At 32.8% G+C, this 23,540-nt stretch overlaps 2 protein-coding genes across 2 annotated transcripts; one reads left to right on the forward strand and one right to left on the reverse strand.

Annotated features, from left to right (window-relative positions):
* The first annotated feature begins 2,949 nt into the window (after positions 1-2,949).
* On the forward strand, positions 2,950-10,687 carry TFIIB (transcription factor IIB). The gene is made up of 7 exons (XM_022296535.2): positions 2,950-3,522; positions 4,599-4,623; positions 8,374-8,503; positions 8,586-8,716; positions 8,821-8,909; positions 10,118-10,194; positions 10,338-10,687. The coding sequence occupies exons 1-7, from the start codon at positions 3,170-3,172 to the stop codon at positions 10,469-10,471; spliced, it is 939 nt and encodes a 312-aa protein (XP_022152227.1). The 5' UTR covers positions 2,950-3,169; the 3' UTR covers positions 10,472-10,687.
* A 7,533-nt stretch (positions 10,688-18,220) lies between these two features.
* Positions 18,221-20,680, reverse strand: LOC111020016 (zeatin O-glucosyltransferase). Its single transcript, XM_022296553.2, has 2 exons — positions 19,771-20,680; positions 18,221-19,042 (listed from the first exon to the last, which is right to left on the reverse strand). The coding sequence occupies exons 1-2, from the start codon at positions 20,581-20,583 to the stop codon at positions 18,374-18,376; spliced, it is 1,482 nt and encodes a 493-aa protein (XP_022152245.2). The 5' UTR covers positions 20,584-20,680; the 3' UTR covers positions 18,221-18,373.
* Positions 20,681-23,540: the final 2,860 nt, after the last annotated feature.

The raw sequence follows: 23,540 nt of genomic DNA on the forward strand, positions 1-23,540 counted from the left end.
ACCAGGCAGTCAAAATTTTATCATAACTTCCCATTTCATTAATTTGGACTTCACTCGTACTATAAAGATTGAAATTTCTTTCCAAAAAAAAAAAAGAAAAAGAAAAATTGAAGTTTACATAATTAGCATAAAAATAAATTATATATTATCAAATATAGTAAAAAGTTTAAAATTTTATAAAAATAGTGTAGTTCAAATCAAACTTTAAATTATAAATTTTTAAATATAGTAAAAAGTTTAAAAGTTTATAAAAATAGTGTAATTCAAATCGAACTTTAATGCTATGCAAAACTCATCACAAAGTCATAATTACGCTATATTTGGAAAAAAATGAAAGTGATATTTTTGTAAATACATATTACTCTAAATTTTTATATTTCATCCCGTTGTATGTTAAATTTTTACCTAAGTTTTTATTTGAAAAATCGATAAAAGAATATTCTCATGTACATTCAATAAATTATAAAACATATGTCTAATACAAACTCGATAGAATTGTAGAGAAAATTGACATTAGAACAGGATAATTTTAAGAATAATGTAATTTTAAAAATAAATTAAAAAATAACGTAGATTTAAAAGTAATAACAAAATAAAAATAATTTAAATAAAAAGTTTCAAAATTAAGTTAGGCATCTAAACTATCAGATGCTATTCAGGTGTCAACACGTTTTCCATGTACGCGATTTTCTTAAAATATATTAATATATTTATATCTATGTTATTTTTCATATATTTATAAACAAAATATTATTTATTTTATTAGTATTTTAACTATTTTGAATATATTAGTAAAAATATAGATCCACATGCTCCACATCCAACAACAAAAAATACTTTTATTGAAAAAATATGAGTAAAAATACATCATTTCAATTTATAGAAAAATATCACCTATATGAATAGTGACAATGACAACGTACAAATCGAAATAAAAAATACTTAAAATTATCGGCAGCAATTAGAACAAAATGATGGAGAAGAAAAGTTATTAATAACCAGAACATAATAGTCCATTTAAAAAAAATCCCAGTAGAATTAGTATTTTTTGGTTGAATTTTGTAAAAATCCCTGTAGAATTAGTATTTTTTGGTTGAATTTTGTGAGTTCTAGCAAGGTGCATTGACCAAAATTATTTTGTGCAAAATAGCGAGTTTTTGATTTTTTTTTGTTAAAATTAACGGGCGAATTAGCGAATATTAGAGAGGATAAAATCTCAAAATTTATCTAGGTCTAATTTGATGAAGATAAATATTTATAGTGAAAATTGATTGTAACGAATAAATTTTTTTAGACTCAGATTGTTAGAACGTTGCTACATGCATGCTTTCAACATTTAAAATTTGTGAGAAAAGTCTATAGAAAAAAATAGTAAAAACTCAAAGCATAATTTATAATAATTTGAAATCTTTATTTGAGGATCCTATAAAAATTTTACATAAATCATTATAGTAACATAAATAACTTCAATAATCAATTGAATTTAAAAAAAAGAAAAACGAAAAGCCAATGTGAAAGCAAACACCATTATATGGTGCTGGCAATCCAAGTCACTCACATTACTCGAGAAAAATATTAAAGGCGTGTATTAAAAATACTCAACACATACATTAGCATGATTGATGATATCATAAAATATACGTAGACCTAAACTTGTCCTATCATATATTGTTCGGGCAAAAGTGGACAATTAACCCATCCTTAAACCGTATGAACTCTATGGTAGTGCATGAGTAGGTTTTATGCAAAAACTCTACTCCAACAATGAAGATGAAGACCCACCTAAATCTTGTTCTCGTGAACAGGGATCGGACTGGTCACTGCCAAGGACCAACGGTCCCTCGGTGAGCCCCTCCTCGAGCAGCGAAATACATCGATGGGACGTATATCTACCCATCTGCCGCTATAAATACGCCACTCTCTGCCAAGGACCTTCTGTCTAATGCTTACCTATTGAGCTCGGCTTGAAAACTGACTTGGGCTTTGGAGTGGTTACCTCCTTGTAGGTACCTAGGGAATCGTCCAAGTGTGGCCGGCCCTGTCATCTTTTATACCTCAGCTCAATCTTGCATCAACATACATTAACATGATAAGGGAGGTAATTGTCACGATACTTTCATAAAAATAAATGAACATACAAATAGAAAAAATACATATGTTTCCAAACAAAGGGTGGGTACAGAAAGGAAGAGAAAGATTGAGGGATAATCTTTCTATCTAATGGATGATGAGATGGTTTAGGTATGGCTCGAGGACCTAAAACAGTCGGAGTTTCGTTGATGCAGGAAATTTGAATCTATGTTTTGACGACAAAAGCTCTGACGAATACCTATATACATAAGAAATCTGCATATGTGGTGCTAAGTCCAACACATTTAAATACCTAAGTTAGTAAAGGATTTCGTTGAGATTAGAAAAAACTAGCTAAGTTGTAGAACACATCTCCTGCTTAAGATCTTTCCTCTTATTCATAGAGGGAGTATTCTCGAGTTGGTTCGGATGGACTAGCTTGACAAGGTTCAGTTGGCTCCATCCGAGTAGTCCCCAGCTCTAGTTAGGTGGTCGAGTGGTCATGACCTCATCTGATCGAGTGCTTGGATGATCCCGCCCTAATTTGGTCGGGTCAGACACCCCATCTCCTAGACTCCAAACCCATGTGGCTCCTACTTCACTATAATTCCACCTCTAACACGTCTAGTTCCCAATTCTTATACTTTATTTTGGTAAGGAAGAAATCTTCTGATAGATATTAATTATAATACATAACCTAAAATTTTTCCCCCAAAGGTTTTTTTCCCCTTTCCACCTAATTAATTAACCTAGGCATCCACAAAACTTAATTGGAATAAAAAGTCGGCCAAATCCGAGTAAGAACAAAGGCAACCCTGTTTCCAAACGCACCCTATTTGTTCAACTAAGCTCTCTCATCCACGAAACTTCCATGACTTTCCTAATTCCCTGAAATTCCCCTTCACAAAAATCCCTCTCTATAAATACCCTCTCTTCTTCTTCAAATTCTTCAAATTCTTCCCAATCGCCGATAAATTCTTTTCCGACGGCCGGCCGGGGAGAAGAACCACTAAATTCTGTTCCGCCGGAGGAGTCCCCCGCCCTGTTATTGTTCAATTGGGGAAAATTAAGCTTCCAATTTAGGGTAGGGTAGCGAACAATGTCCGATGCGTTTTGCTCCGACTGCAAGCGCCAGACGGAGGTTGTGTTCGACCACTCCGCCGGAGACACGGTCTGCTCCGAGTGCGGCCTTGTGCTCGAGTCGCACTCCATCGATGAGACCTCCGAGTGGAGGACTTTCGCCAACGAGTCCGGGGATAACGACCCGGTTCGTGTTGGTGGCCCGACGAACCCGCTTCTCGCCGATGGGGGGCTCTCCACGGTGATTGCCAAGCCCAATGGTACGTCTGGGGAGTTCTTGTCCTCGTCCTTGGGACGGTGGCAGAATCGGGGGTCTAATCCAGATCGAGGGCTGATTCTTGCTTTCAAGACCATCGCTACTATGTCTGATAGGTAAGGGGGGCTTCGATGTTTCGGTGGCGTTTCGATGTTGAGGAGGCATATGATTTGTTGGGTTTCTCTGGATTGAACTGAATCTCGATTTCGTTTCGGTAGCCTTTTAGCGTTAGAGACAGATCGAATTGAAATCGCGGAGGGGTTGGAATTGAAAAATCTGAGTGGTTTTGAGGATTTTGTGTTCGTGGGAAAACTTTTGGTAATGGATACCAAATCATTGTTGGGTCGGTGTTTGTTAAGGATTTGGGTTATGCAGCTGAGGCTGGTTGACTAAATTTTAGTCATTTAGAGAAGTGTTCCTCTCTTGCTTGGAAAAGAAGTCTATAATAATCCTTAATAAATTATCTTGTATACGGGATTGAGTTATCAGAATTTATAAACTTAGATGTTGCGTTAAGAAGTGTTGAAAATGAAAACTGGATCTGCGTATTCCTTTTGTGGGGAGAATGTTAGATGGATAGTTGAGCTGAATTTTGTAAAATGGTCCGACGGAACTAAAGTTTGGAGTTGAATTTTCTTGTAGCTTCTGCTTTCTTTCTATTAAATCCTGGAAACTTGTAGATGGAATTGAATGCTTTTTAAGTCAGGACTCAGTTAGGTCGATTTATCATGTTGCTTTGGGATTTCAAAATTTTTCTTCATTTTGGGGGGAGGAGCCAGTTCTCTAATATGGATTTAAATGATGAATAGACTTATTGTCCACTCTTTCCATCTAGTGTTTGAAAATTTGATATTCTATAATAGGCCTTGCCACAAGATGGTCATGGATCTTTATATGGTATTTTCTTATTTTCTTTTAATTTTTTGGCTTTCTTATACTAAAAAAATTTAGATTTGTACTTTGGCTGGTTATTAACGAGTGTCCCAGCTTGGAATTATGACTACCTGAGACTGATTTATATTGCTTAATGAAATTATTAGTTCACATATTTTTGCAATATGGATGACGAGTTCCATGGTTATGATGATTTTGGTTCACTGGTGCAATTTAACTTTTGGCATTCAAGCATTGAATGAGATCACTTGTCAAAAAGAGCCACACTAAAAACTAATGCAGCTTTATTGTGTTTCAGGTTGGGCCTTGTTGCAACCATTAAGGTATGCAGTTTTCCATCCATTATGACATAATGCAACGAGTTTCCATTTCTTGTATTTTCTCAAAGCACTCAGGTTAGTTGTCAGTATAGAATGATCATCCATTATGATATAATGCCACAATGAATGGGTCAATTAAGAAGAGTTAGCTTACGTAGATTCTGGTTCATATGAATTGTGAGATACAAGCATAGAACAGAAAATACCCAAAATTTGCCCTGGGAAAAACAGAAGATTCCATGATTTCTAAAGCTTGGGAGGAAACTCATTTCTATCCTCGAAGATGCTTGCCTAAACTCAAGATTGATGCACTTGACTTATTGGTTTAGCTTCAGGACTCGAAGTTTGTTATGACTTATGAGTTTTATTTCTGTAGGAATAAAATTCATATTGAAGTTATTGAGAATGTGGGGAGGGAAGAAGCAAAAAGGGACCATTAGGATAATTGAGGAGACAGAAGATGTTGGATAGTTTGGGGGTGGAGTGAATTCATCTATGATTTTGAAGAATACTCTAGAAACGCACTATAGTTGAGACAGGGAAGTGTCTGACATAGATTTTGAGTAAAGACAGGATTTACTGTGTTTAAACATCATTAATGAATTAATGGCTCATTGTTATTTGAAAAAGAAAGGTTAAATTAGGAATTTGGTTCTTATGGCTTGACCCTAGTTCAATTTGGTCCCAATGGTTTTAGAAGTTTCAATTTTGTCCAAATGCTTTGGACTTAGTTTTAATTTGGTCCGTATACTTGGTCAAACCTAATGCATCGTGTTGACATAATCATATTGAACATGTGACATTTTTTTTTTTAACGTGACAGTTGATGTTTTCTAATTGTGTTAGCTGTCTGTATTAGGGCTGTTCATTTTTCCTACGGGAATTCTTGTTTAGGATCTTTGCGGGGCAGGGATTGGGGAAAAATTGTCCCTGTCACCTACCTATCCCGCCCCTTATATATATACTTGAAAAACCATTTTCTCAATGAAAGCTCGGCTTTTCATCCAAAAAGAAAAAATTTGAAAAACCCTAATCCTAATTAGTCCCATCCACATCCAGCCGTCTCATCTCTCCCTTCCCTTTCTCTCTCAATTCCTCAGTCCATATCCCTCTGGATATTTTCTCAAAATAACAAGTCCCCTTTTGCTTCCCTCTCCCTCCCCTCTCAGTCTCCCTCTCAATTCCTCAGCCGTCATTGGCTTGCTCCCGCCGCTGCTGTCAGCTCATGCTGCACGCCAAGTTCGATTCCCTAGAGGTTTTTTCCCTCTCCCTTTAGTTTTTTCTCTGACACCCACACCCACCCCACCCCACCCATCGCCTCCCATTCTTTCTCCCCCATCTTCTAGGTTTTTTTTTTTCCCAACACCCACTGCCCACCGTCCACCAGACACCTACTACCTACCTTTCTCTCTCCCTCTCACTATGGTTTTTTCCCCAACAGCCACCCCCACCGACCACCTGCTGTCTCCTGTTCCCTCTCCCTCTCAGTCTGATTTTTTTCCTATGGGAAATCCCCGTAAATTCCTCAAGAGGAATCCCCGCTACATTCCCCACAAAATTTTGCGTGTGGAATTAAACGGGGGGCAGGGGCAGGGATGGGGACGGGGATGGAGAAGCCTTCCTCGTCCCTGCCACGTCCCGTGAGCACCCATAGTCTATATTAGGATTTAGGATTGACGATTGAGTAAAAATTAGGGGAAATAGATTGATTTTTGGGTAAGTAGATGACATTTCGGAACAATTTGTGAGGTTTAACTAAACCATTGAGACTAAATTGGAACTAAGTCTAAACTATAGGGACTTGTAAGGTTTAACCAAACCATTGAGACGAAATTGGAACTAAGTCTAAAATATAGGGACTAAATTAAAATTTTAGAAACCATAAGGACCAAATTGAAATTAAATTCAAATCATAGTGACCAAATTTGTAATTTAACGAAAAATTAAATTAATAGTAGAATCCTCTACAAGGACAAATGCATGCGGAAGTTATTGAAGATGCTATTGAGGTCTGGGGAAGGAGGGTAAGAGGGTTAATAACAGTTAACAGTTTTCTCAGTAGGTGATCACAAAATTAATCTTCATTCCTCATCAAATGTGATCAAAAGCAGTGGTATTTAATATTTATAGACCCACTGTGAATACATCAACTAATAAACCAACTCAACTAATCAAAATAACTAATCAGTTACATTATGAATGAATTTACAACAGAAATAATTTGCTGGACTAGTGAGTGAGCTTAACACCCCCCCACAAACCAATGTTCAATGGAGAATGAACATTGAGTTTGACTTTGAGAGGAAGAAATCGTGCTGCAGAGAGTGGCTTTGTCAAGATATCAGCTATTTGGGCAGCAGCGGGAATGTGAGTGACTCGTAACTTATGAGAGAAAAAATTCTCAAGAAAAAATTCTCAAGACAATTGGATCGTTAGACTGTGGTGCTCTGATACCATAATAGTTTACTCAGTAGGTGACCACAAAATTAATCTTCATTCCTCATCAAGTGTGATCAAAAGCAGTAGTATTTATAGACCCACTGTGAATACATCAACTAATAAACCAACTCAACTAATCACAATAACTAATCAGTTACATTATGAATGAATTTACAACATAAATAATTTGCTGGACTAGTGAGTGAGCTTAACAACAGTGAGGGAGTTGTGGGGCATTAACTGGAATTAGGAGACAGAGTAAAGAACATCGGATACTGGGTAAAAGATAGAAATAAATAAATTATCTATAATTTTGAAGAATTCTCTAGAAGCAGGCTACAGTTTAAGATTAGAAGTGTCTGTTGTACCTTATACCGTTTGAGTAAAGAAAACATTTACCAAATCTAAACATCGTTAGACAGAATAATGATGAGAGCATTAGAGTTTTTTGGATGACCACCTATCCTTGGGTGTCTGACAAAATGATTTTGTAATTATTATCTGTTGCGTGTTGCTGGTTGGTATTGTTCTCAACAATTGGAGAGTCCTTTTGTAGTTTTGGCTTTTTTGGTTACTCGATTCAAAATTTTAGTTAATAATGAAAAGGTTGTATATTTATTTATATACATTAACATGATACAATAATTGTTATTGGTACTACCGTACTAATAATAATAGTTTCTTTTAAAAAAAGCAGCCGTTTTTTACTTCTGATAGACCATATGAAAACAAATGCATTATTTAAGAAAAATTATAAAAGTTTCAACTGATGGTGTGCCAATGTTGCAACTCTTTTTACATATTTTCTTCAAGTTGTATGATTTCTTTTCTTCACAGTTGCTGAGACCCTTTTTCTGGATATAAATGCAGTTGTTGCTCCCGTTAGGACAACTTATCATTTATGCAATGTCACATTAAAAAAATAACCATTGAAGAAGATTGGAAAAAAAAAACAAAATTATGCAATGTCACATGTGAAGATTACAATTTGAATTCTTGGAATTTTTAAGTTTAGTAACACAACACTATAGTGAAATTGTTCCTCCCCAATATTGTAGAGTGCCTGCTGATTATTCAAACGAGCAAGCACAGGATTTTCTCTGGTTTAGATAGGATTAGGTGAAAATATAAACCTGTATTTTCTGGTTTGAAGATCATGTTAGTTTTTGATTTTTGTTGTTGAGTATGAGTTCTATTCATTAACTGATGGGTTTTAGATCAGTTCCATTCCTTTAACTAGTGAGCTTTAATATTTTATAAATAGTCAATCTTCTTCAATGGTTATTTATTTATTTATTTATTAACTGTTAATAGGATCGGGCGAATGAGATATATAAAAGAGTAGAAGATCAAAAATCTAGTAGAGGAAGAAATCAAGATGCTTTATTGGCTGCTTGCTTATACATTGCTTGTCGACAAGAAGACAAACCCCGCACGGTCAAGGGTACTGCTTATAAACCTTTTGATATCTGGAGCTGTTGTAGTTTATTTTCTACTCTTACCTAACCATATGCTCATTTCGATAGAAATTTGCTCGGTTGCCAATGGGGCAACAAAGAAGGAGATTGGCAGAGCAAAAGAATACATTGTGAAACAATTGGGGTTGGAGACAGGTCAGTCTGTGGAGATGGGAACGATACACGCTGGAGACTTTATGGTGAGGTTTTTGGTGAAAATGTCACATTTAATTAAAACTTTGATTATGGATGATGTTGCATTTATTTCTTCTGACATCAAATTATTTTTTTCCTGAATCAACAGAGGCGTTTTTGTTCTAATCTTGGCATGAACAATCAAGCTGTTAAAGCTGCCCAAGAAGCTGTACAGAAGTCTGAAGAGTTTGATATTAGGTAATGTTGGCTTCCTTTAATTGTTGTTTTGTAGTCTCTAGATTTTATGAATTTGTCGTTATTGCGTTATTGCATTATTTTGCTGTCATTTTTTTGATCGGTCCGTTAACCGTTCACTCCGTGATTATATGTTTGACAAAATTCACCCTTTACACAACCATCCTATGGCCTGGCTGTATTAGCCAATTCCTAAGACCATGTAATGTATAATGGGAAAATTTCTGGTAGTCCAGTATCTACCTCTCCTGCCTACTTTGAATTTTTTTTCCTAGATAATTCTTTAATGTTGTTAGACTCCACGTTATTCTTAAATGATGTTGATGTGGTGGACAATAAATAGTAGTGTCACTGCTGGATAGGAAATTTATTTTTGACCTGTAAGGTATATTAGCACATGCATGATTAATGGGATTTTTCTTTGCCTGTCCTCTGTTTGATACTTTGATAATGCTTAGATTAGAAAACAAAAGTAAAATGTCAGTAAATAAGTAAAACAAAAATGTTGATTGGGTTGTTTAGACTTGTACGGCAACATTCTCGTTTCTTTCTTCATTTTTAATAAAGAAAAAAATAAAGAAAAATAGAACTGCATGTTGTAACTATTTCTTCTTTCTAGTTCTCTCTCTCTCTTTTTTTTTTCGGAAAATGAAATAGAAATTTCTTTGGTAATTTTTTTTGTTTCTTATTCTCTTAGGTTTTAAACTATAAAAATTAGATTCTTTTTATAAAAATTAATGTTTTAAATTACATGTTAAAAAATTTTTATGATATATTTATTTTTAATATTTATTGTGTATTTTATAAGTCAAGAATGGTTGATTCATGTTTTGGAATAAATTAGAAATGAGAACAAGAAGTTTCATTTCGTTGTTCCTAAAATTTGTACACAATTTTAGAAATATTTCCTAAAAATGAAAAACAAGAAACAAAGATAGTTACGGATTATGTTTCTTACAAACGGAAAACAAGAAACAAAGATAGTTACTGTTCATGTTTCTTAAAACGGAAAAATTTCCATTCTTTTTGGGTGGGTGGAATTTTGGCATTGGAGGGTAAGGTTATTCATATTTATACTGTAGTTCTCCCAAGAATTTTTCAGTGCTGTAATATATTCCCAAATCAACAGTACCTCCTGGAGCTCACAATTTCTTTGGACTGGACATTTTTTCCTTCTTTTTTCTAAAGAGTATTTTCTTCCCCCATTTCAGGAGAAGCCCAATTTCCATTGCAGCAGCAGTTATTTACATAATTACTCAGCTTTCAGATGATAAGAAGCCTCTGAAAGGTAACCTTTCACTTCGTCATAAGTTTCTAGAGATCTGATCATAATCTGATCTGCAAATTTTGTCATTGTGGGTCCCGACCCTTTGATAACATCATTGATCAAGGGTTTTATGTATTAAATGTGTGGCTGTGATTTGAGTGCAGACATATCGGTAGCTACCGGTGTCGCAGAAGGGACAATCAGAAATTCATATAAAGATCTGTACCCTCACGTGTCGAAGATAATACCGGGTTGGTATGCGAAAGAGGAGGATCTTAAGAACCTCTGCAGTCCTTGAAATGTAGAGCAGAACAACGACTACGAAAACGACAGGAACTCAGACCGAAATTTTAATTACTTTTTTTTGAGGCTCTTCTTGTATTTAAACTCTTTGAGATTGCAAAGAGTGGTAGAAAGAAAAGCTCCTCCCTCCCACCCCTCTCTGCTTCTCTGTTTTTTCCTGAATAGATTATTGCCATTATCAAATTCTAAATGACCCCAAAATTTGCCATAATTTCACCTCATTTCACAGTGGAAGTTTTCCAAAGTTTTGTGATGCTCTCTCATGAAATATCAACACCAATCTCTTAACATCTGCTTCAAGTTTATGAGATAATCTGTCAACATTTCCAAAATGCTTTTAGAATGAATTCTTTTTTCAGTTTATGTGATCTTAAAATGCGTTTAGATTCAACACTTAATTATTTGTCTGTCAAAATGCCAACAAAATAGTTCTTCACTTGAAAATATACATTTTGAAAAGATCAATAAATATTTAGTACGGTTAAAGTAAGAGAGAAATACAGAAATAGTTGTAACTTGCTTTCACTTTTCGAACAAGTCTCTATTCTGTCAACTACTTGTTTGGTTTGGTTCTAGGTTCGAGCATAACATGTCTAAGATATTGTTTGGGTTATCCAACCTTTTTTTTTATTATTATTGAAGAGTCGGTGGCTCTTTGGCCTTTATGCCCCTATATCCGTACTGTCCTGAACCCAAAACCATAGTATGGATCACAAATTGGATCAGTTAGTTGGGATAATAATTTAAAAAATATATATTTTTAGATCAATTATTGAATTTATATTTCTAATTAAATTTCATTTAAAATTTTTGGGTATTTTCAAATGAAGAATTAAAATAGTTAAAGAAAAACATAGGTAGATTAGAGGCCATGTCGCTTAAATAGTTGAGAGAATCTCACAAAATGAATAATATTTAAGAAATATAATGAATAGATATACGATTTGTTACCTTACAGCTTGATGGTAGGAACTATCAAGAAAAGTATTTTTAATCTCTGTAGTTTTTATTTTTATTATTTTTATACTTTTTTCATTTAAATTCTATTTTAATTTCTAATCTTTCAATTTTTGTCTACCTTAGTCGCATTATAGTTCCAAACGTTTGTTTTGGTTTCAATATTTTAAAAAGTGGTTATTTTGGTCTCTAACTACTTGCAAAATTTCAACACAAATTCGATGCATTACAATAAAAATTCTCATAAAGTTGGACTACGTTTTTTAAAATTTACTGAGTTTAATGTTGTGTTGCAATTTTGACTAAAAAAAAAAGAGATATAGAAAAGAAAACGAAGAGACTAAAGCACATACTCTTTACAAGTAGGAGGACTATGTTTAAAACGTACATGGAATAAAATAGACAAAAGTTAAAAGTATCCGATCAAAATAAACATCTTAAAAGTATAAAGACTAAAATGAACAAAAGTCAAAAGTATAGAAACAAAAACAACTCATTATCATTATTATTATTATTTTATTTTAAGAATTTGAGTGCTCGGGATTGATAGAGGATGTACATTAATTTTTATACAAAATAGATAGCTCCAAAAATAATATTAAAAGTAATCAAGGATCTAAAAGAAAACTAGTGGAAAATCAAACTCTTGGGATAGCGTGGTGGCAAGCTCGAGGTACTACTAGGGTAAACCACCCGACATCTATTTCGACGTATAAAAAATAAAGAAACAGAAATCAAATCTAACCCACACGAAAAGTTGCATATTGGGTAGCCTCAAAGTTGTGGAATCTAAATGGGGTTAGGAGAATTTTATTTTTGCGGAAAAGAAAGAAGCAAACGTTATCGTAAGGAAAACCACAAAATAAATATGCTAATAAAAGTTAATATCATTCAACCAATTCGCTCCCGTCAAATCGAGCATAGCTTAAATGGTTAAGTTAAGAGAGAGAGAGTTTTCAAAATGTCGAGTCAATTGGAATCTACTTTTATTTTATTTTTTTTTGAACTTGTGTGGAATTATATAATATATGGTTTTGTTATTAATTAATGACTTGATTTATGTGTGATTTTTAAGGCCCTTTAGAAAAAGTTTTATACTTTATTTACATTACTGATCAAATTTTTTGGAACTAAATTGGGGTAAATTGAAGCAACTTATTATTATTATTATTTAAATTTTCTTAACACTTTTAATATAAAAGTGTTTTCCTAATTAAAATGCCTTTCCTTAAAAGTGACTTTTAATAATAAAATTAGTTGGTTGTACTACATTAAGAGTGATTCTAAAAAATGTTTAGACGACCATAAAGTGATTTGAATATTATTCCTCGTCAATTACTTTTTTAAATAATCAATATTCGAATGTTTCTTAAAAAAATGTTTTCAAATCAATTTGATTTTCTAAAATTGATTTTTATATGCTACCCGACGTTGCACATAAAGAAACACTTTTAGTGACTTAGAGTGAGCTTCACATACACCTTCTTCTTTTTTTTTTTTAATATTTGGGAATCATGTTTCGAGTGATTAATCTATGTGAGTCAATCAATTTAAATTAACTTTTTGGATAATCTTGGTTGTTGATGCTTGATTCTGTCAAGTGTGCGAAGGTCGGCTTGCTATAAATCGGGCCAGTAAACCGTGTGAGGAAGGATCACCTACATAGAAAAAACAAACGTTCCGAACCTCAAGTCAATGAGAATACGAGCTCAGTAAGTCGGCCTGAAATAAAATTGCATACGTGAGTTGTGGAACAAGGTGTTCTTTTATAGGTAGAATGAAGGAGACATGTATGTTATGACCTTTCTAACAAGTGGTTAGGAAGTTACAGACAGTTGGATCATAGGTCGGAATCCTTATAGCTTGGACAGACATACTTAAGAAGACTTGCTAGGTCTTCTAGATTTCGTAGGTCGGACCTTATGCTTTAGCTGAATAAGTATAACAATCAACCCAAGTTACAATGATGCGTCATGTCAGTTTTTACCTCCCAACATTAATGTGTCCTAAAAAAAGTTTTTAAACTAATCATATTTAAAAAAAATGCTTATTTAATAGTAGATTTTTATTTTGAAAATTTTTTTACTAATAAAAAAACACTTTTAGAAGCTATACTAGTTAGGTAGGTGGAATAAGTGATTTTAGAAAAATAGATTTAATTACAATTAATTTTGTAAAAGTGATTTAATTACAGTTGATTTAATTTTGTAAAAGTGATTGAATTACAATTGATTTATGTTTGGTTTGAAGTGATTTTCAATCCACAAAAATTCACCTGCCAACTAATACTTCAAAATTCACTTTACAGTGATTTTAAAATTTTTCAAAATCAATTTTATAATTTTTAATTTGTCAAACATTCTGCATTATTTAAAAGGAAAGTAATTTTAACAATAACAAACATTATTTTAATTATAACAAAATCACTCTTAAACATAGTGTTTAACCTCCTTCTTCTAAAAAGTGTTTATAGGAAAAATGATTTTATTATATAATTTTTGTTTTTCAAAAGTTATCTAAAACACGCTTAAACCACACACGCCTAAATAAATGATGTTAAATGTTTTCCTTCAATATGCATGTATTTATTGTGATTGTGTGGTGATCCCACGTGATCATAAATGATGAATTAAAGAAAGAAAAAAAAAACAGAAAAAAAAACCATCCATGCAATTTGTTACATGCAAATCATTAATTATGAGAGATCAAAATAAACTTCTTGAAAATATAAGGATTAAAATGAACGAGTCTAACTTATTATTGTTATTGTTATATACATCACTTTTCATACGAAATAGATAGCTCTAAAAAGAATCTTAAAAGTAATCAATGACTTAGAAGACTGGTGGAAAATTAAATTCTTGGACAGTGCAGTGGCAAGCTCGAGATACACTAGCGTAAGCCACACGACATTAATAAACAAAAAAGAAAATCAAATATTAACCCACACATGAAAAGTTGAATATTAGTAGCCTCGAAGTTGTGTTATCTAGGGATTTCTTTAGGAGAATTTTATTTTTGTGATATGCACGATACTTTGAGTCGAAAATAAAGAAGCAAACATTACCTTGATAAGGAAAACCACAAAATAAATATGCTAATGAAAGTTAATAGATTCAACCAATTCCCCCTCTCATTTCCTTCTCTGGCGAGGGGTAGAATGAGTGATTTTGAAAAAAAAAGAGATTGAAATATAATTGATTTTTCAAAATCATAAAAAATAAATTTAAAGTAATTTTAAACTTTCATAAAATCAAAATTTTAATTTGCAATGAAAAGAAAAGTGATTTTGACCGTGACAAAAGTGATTTTGGTCATGTTAAAATCACTCCAAACACACCCTAACTATTAATTTAAGTAGAACCACATTAAGCATCGTTTACAACTGGTATTTTTTTTCTTCTTTCTTCCTTCCTTAAGCACTGTTTTTTAGTGGTTCAATAATGATAGGGGTAAGGATCAAACCATCAACATTTGAAATGGTAAGTAGGTACTTTATTATCTACTTAACTATGCTCAGATTGACTCTTCGCAATAAGAGGAGTCCATGTCTATTATAAACTTTTGGTGAATCTCTTATCTTTTCAACTTAGGATTTCTTAACCGTCCTTCGAGAACAAGTTTTCACAAGTGTACATTTCGTTAAGATTTAAACCATCACCTATATATAGTACTAAGATTCCTATTGTTATCTATTTGTTTAGTTAGGTATGTACTACACCAAATATATCATTTCTATAGCATTTAAGCACAACATTTGTATAAGAACTGATATTAAAAATTGAAAAAAACAAAGCGGAGATGCATTAAAGATTAGTTCAATAATATATAATGGTGGAGATTCGAATCTTCAATATTTAGTCGAGAATTTTTTTTTGAATCTATTTCTCTTTTTCTTTTTTTTTTCCCTTTGAAATTGTGTGGAATTATATAATATATGGTTTTGTTATTAATGACTTGATTTATGTGTGATTTTTTTAAGGTCCTTTAGAAAAGGTTTAATATTTTATTTATATTATTGAAATCAAATCTTTTGGAACTAAATTGGGGTAAATTGAAGCAACTTATTATTATTATTATTATTATTATTATTATTATTTACATTTTCTTAACACTTTTAATATAAAAGTGTTTTCCTAATTAAAATGATTTTCCTTAAAAGTGACTTTTAATAATAAAATTAGTTGGTTGTGCCATATTTAAAAGTGATTCTAGAACATTTTTAGAGAACATAAAGTGATTTGAATATTATTCCTCATCAATTACTTTTTAAAATAATCAATTTTTAATGTTTCTTAAAAAATGTTTTAGATAATCAATTTGATTTTTTAAAATTGATTTTATTTGTCACCCGACGTTGCACATAAAGAAACACTTTTAGTAATTTAGAGTGAACTTGGCATACCTTTTAGTTTAAGCAATTTTTTTGGGACTAAGTGTTAGTCAATTTAAATTAACTTTTTAGATAATCTTAGTTATTGATGCTTGATAATTCTGATGAGCTCCGAAGGTCGGCTTGCTATAAAACCAGCTGGATGAGCTATTAAGAAGCAAGTCGTGTGAGGAAATATCTGCACAAAAAAAACAAACACTCCAGACTTCAAGTCAGTGAGAATACGAGCTCAATAAGTCGGCTTCAAATAGAATTTTGTGTACCTGAGTCGTCGTGGGACATGGTGTTTTTTTATAGGCAGAATGAAAGGGACATGTATGTTATGGCTGGTTTGACAGGCGGTTAGGCAGCTAGGAAATTACAGATGTTGGATCATAGGTCGAAATCCTTCTAGCTTGGACAGACATAGTTAGGAAGACTTGCTAGGTCTTCTAGACTTCATAAGGCAGATTTTATGTTTTAGCTGAATAACTCTAAATAATCAACCCAAGTTACAATGAATGGTCCACTCGTCATGTCAGTTTTTACATTTGAACGTTAGTGTTTCTTGAAAAAGCAAAAGTTTTTAAACCAATCCTACTTTTAAAAAATGACTTTTTAATTATAGATGTTTTTGAAAAGTATTTTTAGTTATCAAAATCACTTTATAAGGTATACTCGTCAAGACACGTAGAATAAGTAATTTTCGGAAAAGAGATTTAATTACAATTAATTTTATAAAAGTGATTGAATTACAAGTGATTTATGTTTAGTTTGAAATGATTTTAAGTGATTTTCCACCAAAAAAAACCTACCAACTAATACTTTAAAAATCACTTTACACCCATTTAAAAATTTTTCAAAATCAATTTTATCATTTTTGTCGACATCGTGCATTATTTAAAAGGTAAGTAATTTTGACAATGATAAAATGATTTTAACGGTAACAAAATCACTCCCATACCACTTAACCAACTTCTTGTAATAGTTTTATTTTATAATTTTCTTTTTCAAAAGTCATCTCAAACACACTCCAACCAAACACATTTATTGTGATTGTGTTTTAATTGCATGGTGATATTAGATGATCATAAATGATGAAAACACCCATGCAATTTGTGACATACGAATCATTAATTGTGAAGTTAGGCAGTTTGTGCATGCTGAGAATATAGGCGCAATTGAGTGAATACAATTGGTCGCTCTTTGTGTATACAAGTAGCCGAACAACTCAATAGGAATTGACATATATGTCTAATGAAGAGGTTGTGAGTTCGATCTCCCACCCTACGTATACTAAAAAAAATAAAGTATATACAAGTGGTTAATTACTTAAACAAAAGTGACTATAGTCCTAAATTTGGTCTTCTAAACATCACGGAAAGATTTCGTGACGTTTTTTCCGACATCATTGTATCACCCATCACGGAAGAGTATTCGTGACATGGATTATAAACATCACGAAAAAGAGATTTGATGACAATTAAAAAACATCTTGAAAAAAGAGATTTCATGACAACTAAAAAACGTCACGGAAAAAAGTTAATGACAGTTAGAAATCGTCACGATAGAAAAGGGATTCAATAATAGGTTAAGAAACTTCACAGAAAAGAGAATTAACCCTTATATTTTTACAAATAAGGGAGAAAATGATGCACAGAAAGAATATATTTTCCTTCTATTTTTAAAAGAATTAAAAAGGTGTCAAATTTTTAATAGCGGTAAGTAAGAAAATAGATACTGACCGATAAGCATTTAAATATCATTCTAAACATAAATTAACATAGCAACTTCTCACACTAGTAGTACTACACTCTCTCTCTCTCTGCACTTCCTGTTTTCAAGAACTTGCAACTTTACTTCTTATGTAGTTTATTTTAGATCCTGTCTACTTACTATAAATCGTAATTAATGAGAAAGAATTGGAATGAAATCAATCGAAATTTGAATGTTGTTCATTTAATGTTGTTTATCAGAAGTTTTTCGAAATTGACATCAGACATCATTTGATGTTATTACCTAAAACTGTATGGAATCGAATTATGAATAAGATATTACAATGACTAGTATACCTCTTTTTTCTCGGTAGCTAATTACTAATACACTATTGTGCTAAATTTTTTTAAATAAAATAATAATACATTTTAATTTATTTTATTACAATTGTATTGACGGTGAATTTTTTTATTATAACAAATTAATAAATAATAAAATCACATTAACTACCAAAATCGAATAAATTTGTATTACAAGAAAACTTATTAATAATATAAATAAAAGAAAAATAATAGTAAAGCGAGTATAGTTCAATGTAATACATATATCTAAATTTAGAGATTATGAATTCCATCCTGAAACCATGTATTAAGAAAAATAAAAGATAAATAATAAAAAGTGTAAACCATGAAGCAGATATTAAGAAAAATAAAAGATAAATAATAAAAAGTGTAAACCATGAAGCAGAAAGTTCATAACAAACTTCAAATTTCTACTTCTCATTCCTCTTTCTTCTCTCTCTCACTTTTCTCACTCTGTTTCTGTTTAAGACTTTTTTTTTACAGTTAAAATCTACCTCGTAATATGAGCAACAAAAGCCTCCAACTCCCGGCGAGAATCGCCGCCGTGCTCCACCGACCGGCGGACGGCCTCCCCAAGCCTCTCGGCGTTCCTCCTCACCTCCTCCCCCTCCTCCGACGCCATCAACCTCCTCACCACACCCTCCACTGCCGCTGCCGCCACCACCACCGCCACCTTTCCACCCTGCCCCCACTCCTCCACCACCATCCCCACCCTCAGCACCGCCGTCATCAGCACCGTGTTCCTCGGCTGGTCCGAGTGCATCGGCCACGCCGCCACCGGCACTCCCGTCGTCATGCTCTCCATGCACGAATTCCACCCGCAGTGCGTCATGAACCCTCCCGTCGCCCGGTGGCTCAGAATCTCGAGCTGCGGCGCCCACTCCCTTATCACCATCCCTTGCCCTCTTACCAGCTCCTCGTATCCCTCCGGCAGCTCGGAGTTTCGAACTTTGCCTACGTCGAAGACGTCTCCTCTGTCCGCGTCTCGGAGGACCCAGATGAACTTTTGCTTGCTTCTTGCTAACCCCATTGCTATTTCTTTGATCTGCTCCTCTCCCATTGCCGTCGTCGTCCCGAACGAGACGTAGATCACTGATCTCGGCTCTTGCTGGTCCAGCCATGCTATGCAGCCATGGCCGCCCGGCGAGTTCTGCCGGTTCTGAAATAATAATCAAAATCAAAATAAATGGGAGTGAGATGCGATTTTAGAAAAAGTATCTTGAAATGTTTGGGTACATGGTTATTTGCTAACAAAAAGTTAGTATATGGAGTTTGTGGATAGAAAGAATATATGGCAAAGTCATTTTTAATATAATGCTGATAGATTACACTACTCTCTTAGTATTAGAAATTTTATTAATTTGTTGTTATTTTTTCATCAACCAACCACATTTACGTGACTGACTATATAAATGCATTATACGCGCACGTAATTATTTATATTAAAAAGAAAATTCAAAAAGTAAATATCTTAAATGATTATTTATAGCCTATTGATCACCACTAAAAACTTGACAGTTAAATTTACCAAAAACTTTATGATTTAACGTTTTCTAAAGTTCATCAAAGACTACGAATTGAGCATATATCTCGAAGATTTTTTTTTTTAGTACAATATTGTGGATGTAGGAATTCGAACTTATGACATTTTGATCAAAGTTACAGGTGTCTTAACCATTTCAACTATACTCTACTATCTCGAAGATCTGTTAGATAATCTTCTATACAATTCTAGATAATTATAACTTTATGATTTAAGGTTTTCTAAAGTTAGTCAAAGACTAAAAGAATTTATAATAACCTTAAAAGTCAAAAGATCAAAATGAGATTTAAAGCTGAAAAAAAAAATAGGAATCTTGAAAACACCAACACATTTAAAATATTTACCTTGTTAGTAGTGGGTGAGATCTTGAGAGGGTTGAAGGGACCCAAAGCCCAATGCTTAATCTCATCTTCGACCCTTTCGATCACTTCCAAGTACGGCCGTTCGATCACTCTACAAGCGTTATAGATTTTTCCCGCCGCCGTCTTCGGCATCTGATCAAACTGCCACGCAATGAACTCCAAAAACTCCGCCGGAAAACACCCTGCCATTGCCGGGACGTTCAATTCCTTTGGGAAAAACGACGTCGTTTTGATCCCTCTCCGCTCCAAGGCGTGGAGGGCGATGGCGAAGGCGGATACGCTATGGAAGCTGTAGGATTCGGCGTTCGGGAGCGAGTCGACGGCGTCTTGAATGGCCGACGACATCAGCGAGTCGTGGATGACGACAAGTCGTTTCGTTTTTGGGGAAAGGGAGCGGAGGAAGGCGGCGAGAGGGCGGCGGAGGTACGAGGCCGCGGCGCGGAAGGTTGGGATCAGGTGGGAGGGGAACTTGTGGGCGGCAGCGGGGTCCGGCGCAGGGCACGGGAAAGGGGGGACGTCGTCAAAGTCGTGGAAATGGATGAGGTCGGAGCTCCGGCCGCCGTCAGCGGCGGCGACGGCGCCGGAGATGCAGCGGACCTGGGCTTGGCGGTTGTGGGTGGCGGCACCGACGAAGTGGATGGGGATGTGGAAGGCGGAGAGGAGGCGTGCGAGGTGGAGGAGCTGGTTCAAATGGCCTTGCGCCGGGAGCGGGACCATGACGACCAGCACCGGAGGGTGGTCGTAGTTGTTCCCGGCGGTGACAGCGGCGGCAATGGCATGGTTTTGGTTACTCATTTGATGATAGCTTGGAATCCAAAGTACAAGCTGTTTTGTATTTTCCTTTGCAAGTTTCAACTTTCAACTTTAACCCATTTTTATATGCAAGAAGAAGAAGAAGAAAAAGAAAGAAAAAAAAAAGGAAAAAAATATAATTTTGCCCTGTCCCACAGATTTTCATGTGTTCCAATTCCATATGGTGCATAATTTCTATCAATTATTCAAAAAGGAAAAGAAAAGAATGAAATTAGCCTCTCAAGTGGTATAATTTTATTTATATTATTATATTTAATAGATTAGTGGCTCTTAATGGTACAATGGAACTTCTGTTAATTTTTTAATGTGTCGTATTTATATGAGTTTATTTATATTGCATTTAATTAATAACTAACCTTTTTAACTAATAATAGAAAAATATTTAAGTCCTGAATTTGTTTCAGAGAAAAGTAATGAACTGTCTATTTTTCAACGGTGATACAAATATGATCTCAATAGTCAAGAACCTAAGTATTTTTCAATATATGGCCACATCACAAAGTTAGTAGGTATGAGTTTCTTAGTAGTATGTTTGGTAAGTATTATTTTTTTTTTATAAGGAGAAAATTTTATGTAACTGGGAGAATTTTAAATAATAATAAGAACAACAACAGCATTCCATTTTAAAGTAAAATAAAAATATCAAAAAAACAAAAAAAATTAGTCACCAACAAAATCATAACGTATTAATTAGTAAAATTTAAATCGGAGGTTCAAATTTTCGTCTAGTTGTTTTTTTAATTAAAAAAATAAAATCAAAAGATGTCAAAATAATTTACATTGAATAACTCTTGCCAAAATAAACTATAAAGGTGAGGATCATAACAATAATATTTGGGTGCTGACTGCCTTGTTCATCATCTCAAAATTTGAGAGTTCTCATATTTTTCTTTTATATATATACCATTATTCATTTCCCTCTCTAATTTAGTAAAAAATTTTAATGGTGATTGGCAAGAGATAAGTGCTGATGATTATTTGGATCAAAATAGTTATTACTTTTAAAATTCTAAAGTAGACCTTTTTTTTTTTTAAAATTCTGAAACCAGAATAGATATTTTGAAAATTTAAAAACTAAAATGGATGTGGTATATTTAAACTTTAAACTTTAATGGATTACTTGAGTGTGTGTTCATAGAATATGAAGTTTCTAAATATAAATTAATTAGTGAAATCAAATATAGAAAATGGGACTGGTTAGAGACTAGCATGATTCTAAATATCTATCAATATGTTACATTTCAATCGACATGTCAATGTTTTCGTGAGTTCGACATCGATATGAGGGATAGATCGACATTTCCATCATAGTACGGACAAAATATGAAAAATTTCAACAAAAATGCCACTAATATATACATAATACCAATATTAATTATTTTTTTAACTTATTTAGAAATATGAAAATGTTTATTTATTAATTTAAATATTTTTTCATGATTTTTTAATTTTTATAATTTTTACAGAAATATCCATCGATATCGACATTTTATCGATATTTCCATGAAATTGAGATCTCGACGTTTCCATGAACATCGATATTTAAAACCTTGGAGAGTTTTGTTTTGAGTTTTTTTTTTCTTTTCTTTTCTAGATGATAAAACTAAGTCCTTTTGGAATCTTAGCCAAAGTTTCTTTAAAAAGTTCTAAATACTTTTTGTAATTCTTAAAATTTTATTAGTATTTTAAAATTAATACTTTCTTAATTCTCAAAAATGGACTAAAATTAAAAAATAAATAAATTTATTTATCAAGTCTCAATTCATTTATGATTTTCAATTTCAAGAAGCCAGTATTCTTTTCCTATGGAATGAAAGTTCTAATTTGTTGGATTTTTTTCCCTTTAATCTCTAATTAATTAATTACTTTGATGATAACAAAACGCACACGAACCTAAGACCTCATGCTAAAATATAAAAGTTACAAAAAGAAAATATTTTACTTATATTTGCATGTGGTTTTTTCCATTTTAAATGACCTCAAGCAAACTTATATATATATAGATAGATCCATCATATACATATATATAACTGCAAACTACTCAACTATTCTCCCACCGGTGAATCATATACTCAAAATTAAATGCAATGTAAATTAACACTGCGAAATGTTACCATTATGCTATACTAAAAAAGAATTATAATATTTTTTAAAATACATATTAAATTTAGAATATGGAGTGAAAATGTTCTAATTTCAAGATATCATAGTTTATTTTAGCTTCTTTTAATGCAATATGTACCGATGAGAATTGGAATTCATGGCCCTTTGATTGTAAATATGTGTCTTAATTAACTTATGTTAATATTGATTTTTGTTGTTTTAATTATATAATATAATTAGTTTTTAATGTTCAATGCATTATCAATGAAGTTGTGATACTCCTACAAAATATTGTATTAATTTTGTGATATTTATTTGTATACCATCTCAATATTACCAAGTTATCGTACTTTTGTCTTTACAATTTGTTATATATATTGAGATTTTTTTTGTTGAGAAGGTTATATATCGAGATTTGATATCTCTCTAATTCTGTAAACATACAAATATAATTAGTAAAACAAAAATGATGGATTATATATCATAAATTTGTTATAATTAAAGTATCATAAACTAATTCAAACAATTTCCAAATATCTATACTTTTTACGGTTTTTTTAATTTCCTTGAATATCAATATTTTCATAGAGATATTAGTTGTATTTAATTTTTAGATATATAATACATTAAAATGTAAGTCATAACCTACTTAACCAACGATTAGAGTCTTATTTGTTAATGCAATAATTTTTCTTAATCAATTTTTACGATTTTCATTATTATTTTAAAAGGATTTGTTGACATAAATATATTTTCATAAAATCAGATGAGGTGTATATCGATTAGTCAAGTTAGCTTTTAGGCCAAAATCCCAACCGATCGACATATAATTTAGG

The sequence above is a fragment of the Momordica charantia genome, assembly GCF_013281855.1.
Source record: "Momordica charantia cultivar OHB3-1 chromosome 1 unlocalized genomic scaffold, Mcharantia_2.0 BLBB01000001.1, whole genome shotgun sequence".
In the NCBI taxonomy this organism is placed as follows: Eukaryota; Viridiplantae; Streptophyta; class Magnoliopsida; order Cucurbitales; family Cucurbitaceae; genus Momordica; species Momordica charantia.